General features: G+C 39.9%; 1 protein-coding gene across 2 annotated transcripts in view; it reads right to left on the reverse strand.

Annotated features, from left to right (window-relative positions):
• ZFAT (zinc finger and AT-hook domain containing) overlaps positions 1 to 13658 on the reverse strand; it is a 185525-nt gene that overhangs the window by 64053 nt on the left and 107814 nt on the right. The window contains exon 12 of one of the 2 annotated variants that reach the window (XM_030875874.2): positions 11854 to 11904. The exons of the other annotated variant lie outside the window; for it this stretch is intronic. Within the exon in view, the coding sequence (XP_030731734.1) occupies positions 11854 to 11904 (51 nt within the window). The remainder of the gene's footprint in view (positions 1 to 11853; positions 11905 to 13658) is intronic. 2 annotated transcript variants of the gene reach the window in all.

The following is a 13658-nucleotide window of genomic DNA, read 5'->3' on the forward strand; positions in this document are numbered from 1 at the left end:
AGTAAGTCCACAGACACCCCAAAACACACCACCAGACGTGGAATTGCCCACCAGAAAGACAAGATCCAGCCTCATCCACCAGAACACAGGCACTAGTCCCCTACACCAGGAAGCCTACACAACCCACTGAACCAACCTTAGCCACTGGGGACAGACACCAAATACAACGGGAACTACGAACCTTCAGCCTGCAAAAAGGAGACCACAAACACAGTAAGATAAGCAAAATGAGAAGACAGAAAAACACACAGCAGATGAAGGAGCAAGATAAAAACCCACCAGACCTAACAAATGAAGAGGAAATAGGCAGTCTACCTGAAAAAGAATTCAGAATAATGATAGTAAAGATGATCCAAAATCTTGGAAATAGAATAGACAAAATGCAAGAAACGTTTAACAAGGACCTAGAAGAACTAAAGATGAAACAAACGATGATGAACAACACAATAAATGAAATTAAAAATACTCTAGATGGGAGCAATAGCAGAATAACTGAGGCAGAAGAACGGATAAGTGACCTGGAAGATAAAATAGTGGAAATAACTACAGCAGAGCAGAATAAAGAAGAAAGAATGAAAAGAACTGAGGACAGTCTCAGAGACCTCTGGGACAACATCAAACGCACCAACATTCAAATTATAGGGGTTCCAGAAGAAGAAGAGAATAAGAAAGGGACTGAGAAAATATTTGAAGAGATTATAGTTGAAAACTTCCCTAATATGGGAAAGGAAATAGTTAATCAAGTCCAGGAAGCACAGAGAGTCCCATACAGGATAAATCCAAGGAGAAATATGCCAAGACACATATTAATCAAACTGTCAAAAATTAAATACAAAGAAAACATATTAAAAGCAGCAAGGGAAAAACAACAAATAACACACAAGGGAATCCCCATAAGGTTAACAGCTGATCTTTCAGCAGAAACTCTGCAAGCCAGAAGGGACTGGCAGGACATATTGAAAGTGATGAAGGAGAAAAACCTGCGACCAAGATGACTTTACCCAGCAAGGACCTCATTCAGATTTGATGGAGAAATTAAAACCTTTACAGACAAGCAAAAGCTGAGAGAGTTCAGCACCACCAAACCAGCTTTACAACAACTGCTAAAGGAACTTCTCTAGGCAAGAAACACAAGAGAAGGAAAAGACCTACAATAACGAACCCAAAACAATTAACACAATGGGAATAGGAACATACATATCGATAATTACCTTAAATGTAAATGGACTAAATGCTCCCACCAAAAGACACAGATTGGCTGAATGGATACAAAAACAAGACCCATATATTTGCTGTGTACAAGAGACCGACTTCAGACCTAGAGACACATACAAACTGAAAGTAAGGGGATGGAAAAATATTTCATGCAAACGGAAACCAAAAGAAAGCTGGAGTAGCAATTCTCATATCAGACAAAATAGACTTTAAAATAAAGACTATTAGAAGAGACAAAGAAGGACACTACATAACGATCAAGGGATAGATCCTAGAAGATGATATAACAATTGTAAATATTTATGCACCCAACATAGGAGCACCTCAATACATAAGGCAAATACTAACAGCCACAAAAGGGGAAATCAACAGTAACACATTCATAGTAGGGGGCTTTAACACCCCACTTTGACCAATGGACAGATCATCCAAACTGAAAATAAATAAGGAAACACAAGCTTTAAATGATACGTTAAACAAGATGGACTTAATTGATATTTATAGGACATTCCATCCAAAAACAACAGAATACACATTTTTCTCAAGTGCTCATGGAACATTCTCCAGGATAGATCATATCTTGGGTCATAAGTCAAGCCTTGGTAAATTCAAGAAAATTGAAATTGTTTCAAGTATCTTTTCCGACCACAACGCTATGAGACTAGATATCAATTACAGGAAAAAATCTGTAAAAAATACAAACACATGGAGGCTAAACAATACACTACTTAATAACGAAGTGATCACTGAAGAAATCAAAGAGGAAATTAAAAAATACCTAGAAAAAATGACAATGGAGACACGACGATCCAAAATCAATGGGATGCAGCAAAAGCAGTTCTAAGAGAGAAGTTTATAGCAATACAATCCTACCTTAAGAAACAGGAAACATCTCGAACAACCTAACCTTGCACCTAAAGCAATTAGAGAAAGAAGAACAAAACCCAAAGTCAACAGAAAGAAAGAAATCATAAAAATCAGATCAGAAATAAATGAAAAAGAAATGAAGGAAACAATAGTAAAGATCAATAAAACTAAAAGCTGGTTCTTTGAGAAGATAAACAAAATTCATAAACCATTAGCCAGACTCATCAAGAAAAAAAAGGGAGAAGACTCAAATCAATAGAATTAGAAATGAAAAAGGAGAAGTAAAAACTGACACTGCAGAAATACAAAAGATCATGAGAGATTACTACAAGCAAATCTATGCCAATAAAATGGACAACCTGGAAGAAATGCACAAATACTTAGAAATGCACAACCTGCCAAGACTGAATCAGGAAGAAATAGAAAATATGAACAGACCAATCACAAGCATTGAAATTGAAACTGTGATTAAAAATCTTCCAACAAACAAAAGCCCAGGACCAGATGGCTTCACAGGCGAATTCTATCAAACATTTAGAGAAGAGCTAACACCTATCCTTCTCAAACTCTTCCAAAATATAGCAGAGGGAGGAACACTCCCAAACTCATTCTACGAGGCCACCATCACCTTGATACCAAAACCAGACAAGGATGTCACAAGGAAAGAAAACTACAGGAAAATATCACTGATGAACACAGATGCAAAAATCCTCAACAAAATACTAGCAAACAGAATACAACAGCCCATTAATAGGATCATACACCATGATCAAGTGGGATTTATCCCAGGAATGCAAGGATTCTTCAATATATGCAAATCAATCAATGTGATAAACCATATTAACAAATTGAAGGAGAAAAACCATATGATCATCTCAATAGATGCAGAGAAAGCTTTTGACAAAATTCAACACCCATTTATGATAAAAACCCTGCAGAAAGTAGGCATAGAGGGAACTTTCCTCAACATAATAAAGGCCATATATGACAAACCCACAGCCAACATCGTCCTCAATGGTGAAAAACTGAAAGCATTTCCACTAAGATCAGGAACAAGACAAGGTTGCTCACTCTCACCACTCTTATTCAACATAGTTTTGGAAGTTTTAGCCACAACAATCAGAGAAGAAAAGGAAATAAAAGGAATCCAAATAGGAAAAGAAGAAGTAAAGCTGTCACTGTTTGCAGATGACATGATACTATACATAGAGAATCCTAAAGATGCTACCAGAAAACTACTAGAGCTAATCAATGAATTTGGTAAAGTAGCAGGATACAAAATTAATGCACAGAAATCTCTGGCATTCCTATACACTAATGATGAAAAATCTGAAAGTGAAATCAAGAAAACACTCCCATTTACCATTGCAACAAAAAGAATAAAATATCTAGGAATAAACCTACCTAAGGAGACAAAGGTCCTGTATGCAGAAAATTATAAGACACTGATGAAAGAAATTAAAGATGATACAAATAGATGGAAAGATATACCATGTTCTTGGATTGGAAAATGACTCTACTACCCAAAGCAATCCACAGATTCAATGCAATCCCTATCAAACTACCACTGGTATTTTTCACAGAAATAGAACAAAAAATCTCACAATTTTTATGGAAACACAGAAGACCCCGAACAGCCAAAGCAATCTTGAGAACGACAAACGGAGCTGGAGGAATCAGGCTCCCTGACTTCAGACTATACTACAAAGCTACAGTAATCAAGACAGTATGGTACTGGCACAAAAACAGAAAGATAGATCAATGGAACAGGATAGAAAGCCCAGAGATAAACCCACGCACATATGGTCACCTTATCTTTGATAAAGGAGGCAGGAATGTACAGTGGAGAAAGGACAGCCTCTTCAATAAGTGGTGCTGGGAAAACTGGACAGGTACATGTAAAAGTATGAGATTAGATCACTCCCTAACACCATACACAAAAATAAGTTCAAAATGGATTAAAGACCTAAATGTAAGGCCAGAAACTATCAAACTCTTAGAGGAAGACATAGGCAGAACACTCTATGACATAAATCACAGCAAGATCCTTTCTGACCCACCTCCCAGAGAAATGGAAATAAAAACAAAAATAAACAAATGGGACCTAATGAAACTTCAAAGCTTTTGCACAGCATAGGAAACCATAAACAAGACCAAAAGACAACTCTCAGAATGGGAGAAAATATCTGCAAATGAAGCAACTGACAAAGGATTAATCTCCAAAATGTATAAGCAGCTCATGCAGCTCAATAACAAAAAAACTAACAACCCAATCCAAAAATGGGCAGAAGACCTAAATAGACATTTTTCCAAAGAAGATATACAGACTGCCAACAAACACATGAAAGAATGCTCAACTTCATTAATCATTAGAGAAATGCAAATCAAAACTACAGTGAGATATCATCTCACACCAGTCAGAATGGCCATCATCAAAAAATCTACAAACAATAAATGCTGGAGAGGGTGTGGAGAAAAGGGAACCCTCTTGCACTGTTGGTGGGAATGTAAATTGATTCAGCCACTGTGGAGAACAGTATGGAGGTTCCTTAAAAAAACATCAAATAGAACTACCGTATGACCCAGCAATCCCACTACTGGGCATATACCCTGAGAAAACCATAATTCAAAAAGAGTCATGTACCAAAATGTTCACTGCAGCTCTATTTACAATAGCCTGGAGATGGAAACAACCTAAGTGTCCATCATCGGATGAATGGATAAAGAAGACGTGGCACATATATACAATGGAATATTACTCAGCCATAAAAGGAAACGAAATTGAGCTATTTGTAGTGAGGTGGATAGACCTAGAGTCTGTCATACAGAGTGAAATAAGTCACAAAGAGAAAGACAAATACCATATGCTAACACATATGTATGGAATTTAAGAAAAAAAACATGTCATGAAGAACCTAGGGGTAAGACAGGAATAAAGACACAGACCTACTAGAGAATGGACTTGAGGATATGGGGAGGGGGAAGGGTAAGCTGTGACAAAGTGAGAGAGAGGCATGGACATATATACACTACCTAACGTAAGGTAGATAGCTAGTGGGAAGCAGCCGCATAGCACAGGGAGATCAGCTCGGTGCTTTGTGACTGCCTGGAGGGGTGGGATAGGGAGGGTGGTAGGGAGGGAGACATAAGAGGGAAGAGGTATGGGAACATATGTATATGTATAACTGATTCACTTTGTTATAAAGCAGAAACTAATACACCACTGTAAAGCAATTATACTCCAATAAAAAAATAAAAAAAATAAAATATGATAGTGTTGTAATAATTAGTTAGCTGGTCTTCTGGGTTCCTACAGAGCTTAGTACCTAACTTTCTTGCAGCAGTTAACATACTTGCTGTTGCTTTTTATGCACAGGTGGCTCTCCCCAGATCCGTGAGCCGGGCAGACAGAGACCTGGCTTCATCCCAACATCCTCTGCCCTGGCACACAGTGGGTGCACAGAAAACACAGCAAGGACTCCAGGGCTGGAGCAGGTCGGGGAAGAGAAAGTCCACCACCATCCTCATCAAAGGTACGAAGCCTTCACCAAGTACACTGTAGGCTCTCCTGAGGTCGGGCTGGGCAGAGAGGGGAGAAAGCTCTGCAAGGAGCAGAAAGCCGGAGAGAAACAGGACTGCCTCAACAACCACATACCAACCAAGGGCCAAGTTCGCAATTACAGCTTTGAAAGGACAGCAGTCAGGCCTGCTATTCTCTGTACAGTCCCCACTCTAATGGCCTGATACAAAGAGGCATTTACTTTCCCATGGACAACAGCCTCTACTGTTCTTTCACACGTAGTATCTAGCATCCAGGTAAACATTATGATATATGCAAAGAAGAAAACGTGACCCAATTCAAGAAAAAAAGTCAATAGAAACTGATTGACAGATCACTCAGATATTGAAATTATTAGACAGAAACATTTAAATAATGATAAATAAGTTAAAGGCTCTAATGGAAAACGTGTGAAAAACTGATAATTTTTGGCAGAGAAAAAAATTATAAAAAATAACTAAGTGTCAATGCTATAAATCAAAAAAACTCAGAAATGAATAATTCATTTGAGTATCTAAATAGCAGAACTGACATGAGAGAAAGGATAAGTAAACTTGAAGATCAATACAAATCATATAAACTGAAACACAAAGAGAAAGAATTAGAGACAGAAAAAGAGACAGATCATCTGAATGCTGTGAGATATCAAAAAGTTTAATATATGAGGTATTATAGTCCTAGAGGAAAAAACGGAAGCAAATGAAGCATAAGTAATACGTAAAGACATAATGGCTGAGAATGGTCCAAACCCCCTGAAAGATATCAACCCACAGATCCAAAATCTCAGCAAGGTAAACACTAGGAAACCACACCTAAACATAATGATGTTAATATGATGAAAAAACCAAGAAAAAGAGAAAAATCTAAACGAGAGGGGAAAAAGAACCATTACATATAGGGGGAAATGATAAGGGTTAGAAATAATGAAAGACAAAACATAATGGGACAACATCTTTAGAGTGGTGTCCTCCTAGAAATGTATAGTCATCAAAATGTTCTTCAAAAATGAAGACAAAGAATTTCCGAATAGACAAAAGCTGAGATAATTCAACTCCAGCAAAACAGATATATATAACAAATGCCAATAGAAGTTCTCCAAACTAAAGGAAAATTTATCAGATGGAAGCTAGGCCTGCAGGAAAAAAATAAAGAACACCAGAAAGACTAAATATGTAAGTAAACACAAAAGATATTTTTAAGATTATATTTTCTTACATATATTTTAAATACTGACTAAACCAAAAAATAACACTATATTGAGGAGTTTAGAACACAAAGAGAAGTGATATGCATGACAACAAGAACCCAAAGGGTAGGAGGGGTGTAACGTGAACTATAATGATTCATGGTTCTTCCATTGTTCATAAAACAGTATATTTGCAGCTAGCTAGAATGTGTTAAAATACAGATGCATAGTGTGATGTCCACAGCAATAACTAAAAAGAAAAAAGAAAAACAACAACAACAAACAAAGAAAGTATAGTTAAAAAGCAAACAGAAAAAAAAAAAAAAAAGCAAACAGGGACTTCCCTGGTGGCACAGTGGTAAAGAATCCACCTGCCAATGCAAGGGACACGGGTTTGAGCTCTGGTCCGGGAAGATCCCACATGCCATGGAGCAACTAAGCCCATGCGCCACAACTACTGAGCCCGTGTGCCACAACTACTGAAGCCCACACACCTAGAGCCCATGCCCCGCAACAAGAGAAGGTAAGAGCATCCACTGCAATGAAAAGCACATGCACCACAACGAAGAGTAGCCCCCACTCGCTGCAACTAGAGAAAGCCCGTGTGCAGCAACGAAGACCCAATGCAGCCAAAAATAAATAAATAAAATAAATAAATTTATTTAAAAATAAAAAAGCAAACAAATCCTAATTGAGGGCTATACAATAAAATACCTCATCAGTACTCCTCAAAACTGCCAAGGTCATCAAAAACAGAGAAAGTCTGAGAAACTGTCAGATCCAAAAGCAGCCTAAGAAGACATCATGACTAAATGTAATATGGGACCCTAATGGGATCCTAGAACAGGAAAAGGACATTAGGTAAAACCTAAGGAAATCTTAATAAAATATGGACTTTAGTTAATCATGTATTAATATTGGTTCATTAGTTGTAGCAAAGGTACTACTGTAAATGTTAGATGCTAACAACAGGAGAAACTGGGTATGTGGAACACGGAAACTCTCCATATTACCATAACAATTTTTCTGTAATTCTACAACTGTTCTAAAATTTAAAATTTACCTGAAAAAGAAAAGCTCTACTCTCAGGGGAAAAAGTCAAATGGAATACTAAAAACTACCTGATTCACCCAAAAGAAGCCAGAAGAGGAGGAGACAGGATCAAAGAACTGACATGACAGAGAAAATAAACACCAAGACCATACTTTTCAAGTGAGACATGTCAAAAATTACATTAAATGTAAATGGACTAAACACTCCAATTAAAGAGCAGTGATTGTCAGACTGGTTGTGTGCGGGCACGTGGACACACACACACACACACACACACACACACACATACAGGCAACAACAAGATCCAGCTATATGCTATTTACAAGAACACACTTTATATAAAAACTCAGATAGGACCTTTCCTTCACACAGTTCAAAACCCAGTGCAGTGGCTGGCAGATTATGATTTGTAGAGCCTCTGCCTCAGAGCCACATGGGAATGTGGCATAGTCAAGGATGCTGGTCTGGCCTCCAGGTTTACGGAAAGAGAAGAATTAATCTGATGGGAAGGGTGGCAGGAGGCCAGAGCTGCTCCCATTAAAAAGAAAGCCCCCCAGCTCTTGTTACCAAGAGAGCAAGCCTGAGGCCCTCACAGCACCTCCTCGCTGGAGCTGGCCTGCACAGGGCTGATGGTCCAGGTCTGTCCAAAGCAATGGGGGCACATTCCTTCTAATCTGCTCCCTCAAATCAACCTCTCCTTCTTAATGTAGCCCTTGAAATAATGGTATCATTGTTCCCAAGTTTCAAATAAGGAGACAGTGGCCCAAAAAGGCGAAGGATCAAAATCCCCAAAGATCAGCTAGTTAGTAAGTAGTGGCATTAAGATTTTGATCCTTATCTGCCTAATTCCAAAGCCATAAGCAACAACAAAAGTAAAACAACACCAACATCTAAAAATATATATAAGGAAAACACAACACCTGGGAAATATTTAGAATGAGTGATTTACAAACATAAATTGAAAGCATGATTAGACTGGTTTATAATCCTTGCTTTGGTTCTTTTAGGAATTGGAGTCATTTTTAAGAGACAGGGGAGGGAAAAGAGAGCCAACATTTTTTGATCATCTACCATGTACCAGATCCACTTCTCATAAAAGTGATATTGCCTTTAATATCTTTAATACCAGGAAACAGATATTGCCATCAACATTTTACAAACAATAAAATTGTATAAAGAAGTTAAATAACACAGCCTGTAAGTGGCACAGTCTGTCTAGTTCTAAACCTGAATCTGTCTTGTTCTAAAAGCCTGTGTTTTTCTGCAAGATCTCATTGCTCTCAGAAATTTTCAAGTGCCAAACAGAATCTCAATGAACTTCCAAATGGCACAGCTACCGTGGTACAAAAGGCATGGTCACTTTGGAAGAGAGTTTGGGGGTTTCTTACAAAACTAAACATACTCTTACCATACAATCTCGCCATCTCACTCCTTGGTATTTACCCAGAGGAGCTGAGAACGTATGACCACACAGAAACCTGCAAATGGATGTTTACAGCAGCCTTATTCATAATTGCCAAAACTTAGAAGCAACTAAGATGTCCTTTAGTAGATAAATGCATAAACTGTGGTCCATCCAGACAATGGAATATTATTCAGTGTTAAAAAGAAATGAGCTATCAAGCCATGAAAAGACACGGAGAAACCTTAAATGCAATTACTAAGTGAAAGAAGCCAATCTAAAAGGGCTACATACTGTACAATTCCTACTGTATGACATTCTGGGAAAGGCAAAACTATTGAGACAGCAGAAAGATCAGAAGTTGCCAGGAGGCAGAGGGAAGAGAGGGATTAATAGGCAGAGCAAAGAGGATCTTGGGGGCAGTATAACTATTCTGTATGATACTGTAATTGTGGATATATGTCATTATACATTTGTCCAAACCTGTAGAATGTATAACACCAAGAGTGAACCCAAATATTAACTACGGGCTTCAGGTGATTATGATATATCAACATAGGTTCATCAATTGTAACAAATGTACCACACTGGTAGGGATGTTGAAAATGGGGGAGGCTGTATGTGGAGGGGGAGTGGAGCCAGGTGGTATATAGGAAGTCTCTATATTTTCCTCCCAATTTTGCTATGAACCTAAAAGTAGTTTGGGGGGTTTTTTCTGTTGGTTTTTTTTTCGGCTGTGCCGCATGGCTTGTGGGATCTTAGCTCCCCAACCAGTGATTGAACCCGGACCTCTCACAGTGAAAGCACCAAGTCCTAACCACTGGACCACCATGCAATTCCCCTAAAACTACTTTTAAAAATAGTTTCTAAATTTAAAAAAATAGATAAGACTGGTAAAATCCAAATAAGGTCTACAGTTTAGTTAATAGTGTCACGAAGTCCATTTCCTACTTTTGACAATATACTATAGCTAAAGATGTTATCACCAAAGGAAGGTGGGTGCTAGGTACACAGGAACTCCGAGACTTTTTGTGAGTCTAAAATTATTTCAAAATGTTTTTAAATTAAATAAAGCCACTTTTTATTATTGATGTACAAGGAGACTGGCACAGAATCCACCAGCCCTATGACTGAGAACATTTCTATCAGCAGAGTTATGGGTTCATATGAGCCTAATGGAGAAAACTCCACAAGTGAGTCTGCCTGGTGATCACATTGCTTACAGAACGGCATGCGGCTTGTTTATGTGCAAGAAGCAGAGGGCTGAACAGCTGGGCCAAGGGAACAAGACTGCTCCTGTTTAGAGACTCCTGGCTCAGCACTGGCTCCTCTCGTCCGAGCATCTTCTCTGGCACATCTTTAAGGTCGATTGTGTCAACCCCACCCTAGGGAATGCATGTTATTTAAGAAGCACATATAACACCTTCACTGTTTGTGAACCCTCAGTGGTTTGGTGGGCTTTGCCCGGTGTTTCATAGTCTTTGGATTTTAGGGTGACATGGAAATGCTTTTGGTATGATGTCCACTGTAGGGTTCTTTATAACAGCAAAAACTGGAAACGACTAAACTGCCCAATTATGAGGGGAATGTTAAACTATGATACTCATCCTTATGCAGCCATTAAAAGTAGTTAATAAATGTATTTTCATAAAATGAAAAAAGGCCTATGAAATGAGGATAAAGAAAAAAGGCAATATTTATAATGCCTAAAGTATGTAGGTGCCCCCGTCTGGCCTTTCACTGTGAGGTTATTCTAACTCAGAAGTGAAGTATTCTCAGCAAACCATCTGGCCACTCATCTAAGCCACATTCTCCAGTAGAGCTTCATCACTGATAAAGCTGACATTTTAATCTCCATCAAAAAAAAAATGCTCATTTACAGTGTGACCTCAACCATGTCTAAAAATATATCCAAAAATTCCCCCAAGGAAAAGAACCAAAAAGCATTTCCAAATCTTATTTAGTGAATACATTTTAATTTCATTCTTAAAATAAACACATGAATGACACCATGTAATTTTAAAAGGCAATACAGGAGTTTGCCTTTATTACAGTGTTTCCTGACACAAATTATATATTGAAAATTACATATCCAGATCTGGAAAGGCAAACTGGTTTCCTCTAGGAAGCCAACTGCAATGGATTAGCAGTATTTGCCCAAGATGTTGAAGTCTCATCTCGGATCAGTAAAATAGTGACGCTTGATTTCTTCATAATGTTTGCTGTGGGTAGGAAAAGGGAAGGCAGGAGATGCATACTGCATATTTTCTGATATGGATGAAAATTTCTACCACACAGATAGATGTGAAAGGAAGAAAAAAGAGTGAGGGAATGCAGTGGGCAGAAAAATGCCCTCCCCAAAGATGACCATGTCCTAATCCCTGGAACCTTATGTGGCAAAAAGGAATTAAGACTACAGCTAGAATTAAGGTTATTGATCCTCTGACTTTAAGATAAGGACATTGTCCTGGGTTATCCAAGTGGGTGTGCTGTAATCACAGGGTCCGTTCAAACTGGAAGAGGAAAGCAGAAGAGGAGAGTCAGAGGAGGAGAGAGATGAGGGATGCTCACCTGGCTTTGAAGACAAGACGAAGGGGCCACGAGCCGAGGAGTGCGGACGGCCTGTAGGAGCCAGAGAAGAGCAAGGAAATGGATTTTCTCTTAGAGCCTCTCCAGAAAGAACACGTCACCTGCGTGTTAGCTCAGTGCGACCTGTGCTGGAATTCTGAACCACAGAACTATAAGACAATAAACTTGTGCTGTTTAAGTTACAAAGCTGGAGTAATTTATCACAACAGTAATGGAAAACTACTACAGGGGTGGACAGAGAGGAAAGGGAAAGGGCAATTACAGTTAGGATGAGGGTGGCTGGCAGGAACCAATTTCATTTTGCCTCATCAGCCCCAGTTAACCGAGAAGCACGACTTACACGCATGTGTACAAGAAGAGCATCCCAATCTGGAGGAAGGGAGAAGCCCAGGGCTGAATTAGTGGTTCTCATTCAGGCTGAATCTCATCCGCAGCTGGGGCACCACTCAGCAGGGGGACCCCTACATCCACGGAGAGGCCGTGGGAAACCGGCCATGACCCAGGGCCCAACTTAGTCGGGCTCCCAAGGCCCCAGAGTACAACCATGTGATGGCAGGAAAAAGCTGAGAACCACACGTGAGAGGGACACCTTCAATCAAATCACCCCCAAATGCACTTCTGCACACAAACCAAAGATTCCACAAATCTGAGGAACAAGTCAATGAGGACTTCAGGGCAGAGAGACTGTCTGCTGTGTCTGGTTAGGAAGGGAAGACGCTCCACATGGAAACTGAGGAATGAATGAGAAGTCTAGCTCCGATTCTGAAACAGCGAGGACAGAAATCAACCTCCCTGGGTCTACATTTCTCATCTATAAAGTGAGAGTTGCCCTAACTCTGCATCCTCTAGTCCTACAATTGCACTAGTCTAAGAAAATCCAGAGTCCCCCAGAGAAACACATCTATGAGAGGTGGGATGCGACATTAAGCTCTTAATTTTAATTATGTGCAAAGTATGCAAACATGGAACATCCCAGTTGAGACACTTAGCACTCCTGCTGGGTGACGCGTGGGTCTCACCTGAGAAACTCGTGTTCAGTGCAGACCTGAAAGCAGCTACAGAAGCGACAGGCACAGCAGCCTCAGGTTCCCCAACTGCCCCCTTTCTGCCATCAGTGAGGGACTGAGAAGATCTGGTAAGAGACGCTCAGACCTAGGGCTCGGAGGCAAAGCCCCAGTTCTCACTCCCTCACCTCCTGGATAGTCAAAGCACATGAGCCCTCATCCCCCCCGAGCCACCTGGTTTCTTAACTACAAGAGGAGAGATCATGAGGCTTCAAGTCACTTCATCCCAAGGCTGTTCTGAGCATCAGATGAGCTTGTCATCAGGGAGGGTCCTCGTACCTCAGAAGGGGTGACAGACGGCATAGGCTGGCCACTATTATAACGGCGACTGAAGCCCGTGGATATGGGCATCGAGGAAAGATTCGTGGGGGTCACAGAACTTATGTGAGATGCAGGTTGTTCAGCTGTCCAATCCAGGCAATGATATCTACTGTGTGGAGATCAGAGTTGAGGGGGGTGAAGCTCCTGGCACAGTGCAGGGACACAGTAGATGCTCAATAAATATAAATGCACCTCTGAGTGTGGTGGCCCAGGGTCCTTCCACGTTCTGCCTACCGCCCTCTGGGACTTAGCAGTGGACACGATTTCAACAAACATCTCAGAGCGTCGTGTTCCCACCTTCACATGCACGTGCCAGCAGCAAGAGCATCGATTTTAAGGGTCAAGCTGCTGAGGGCTGAGCAGAATTTATTATTAAACAAATTCACTGGACCAGAGTTCTTG

This window comes from Globicephala melas, chromosome 17 (genome assembly GCF_963455315.2).
Source record: "Globicephala melas chromosome 17, mGloMel1.2, whole genome shotgun sequence".
Classification (NCBI taxonomy): Eukaryota; Metazoa; Chordata; class Mammalia; order Artiodactyla; family Delphinidae; genus Globicephala; species Globicephala melas.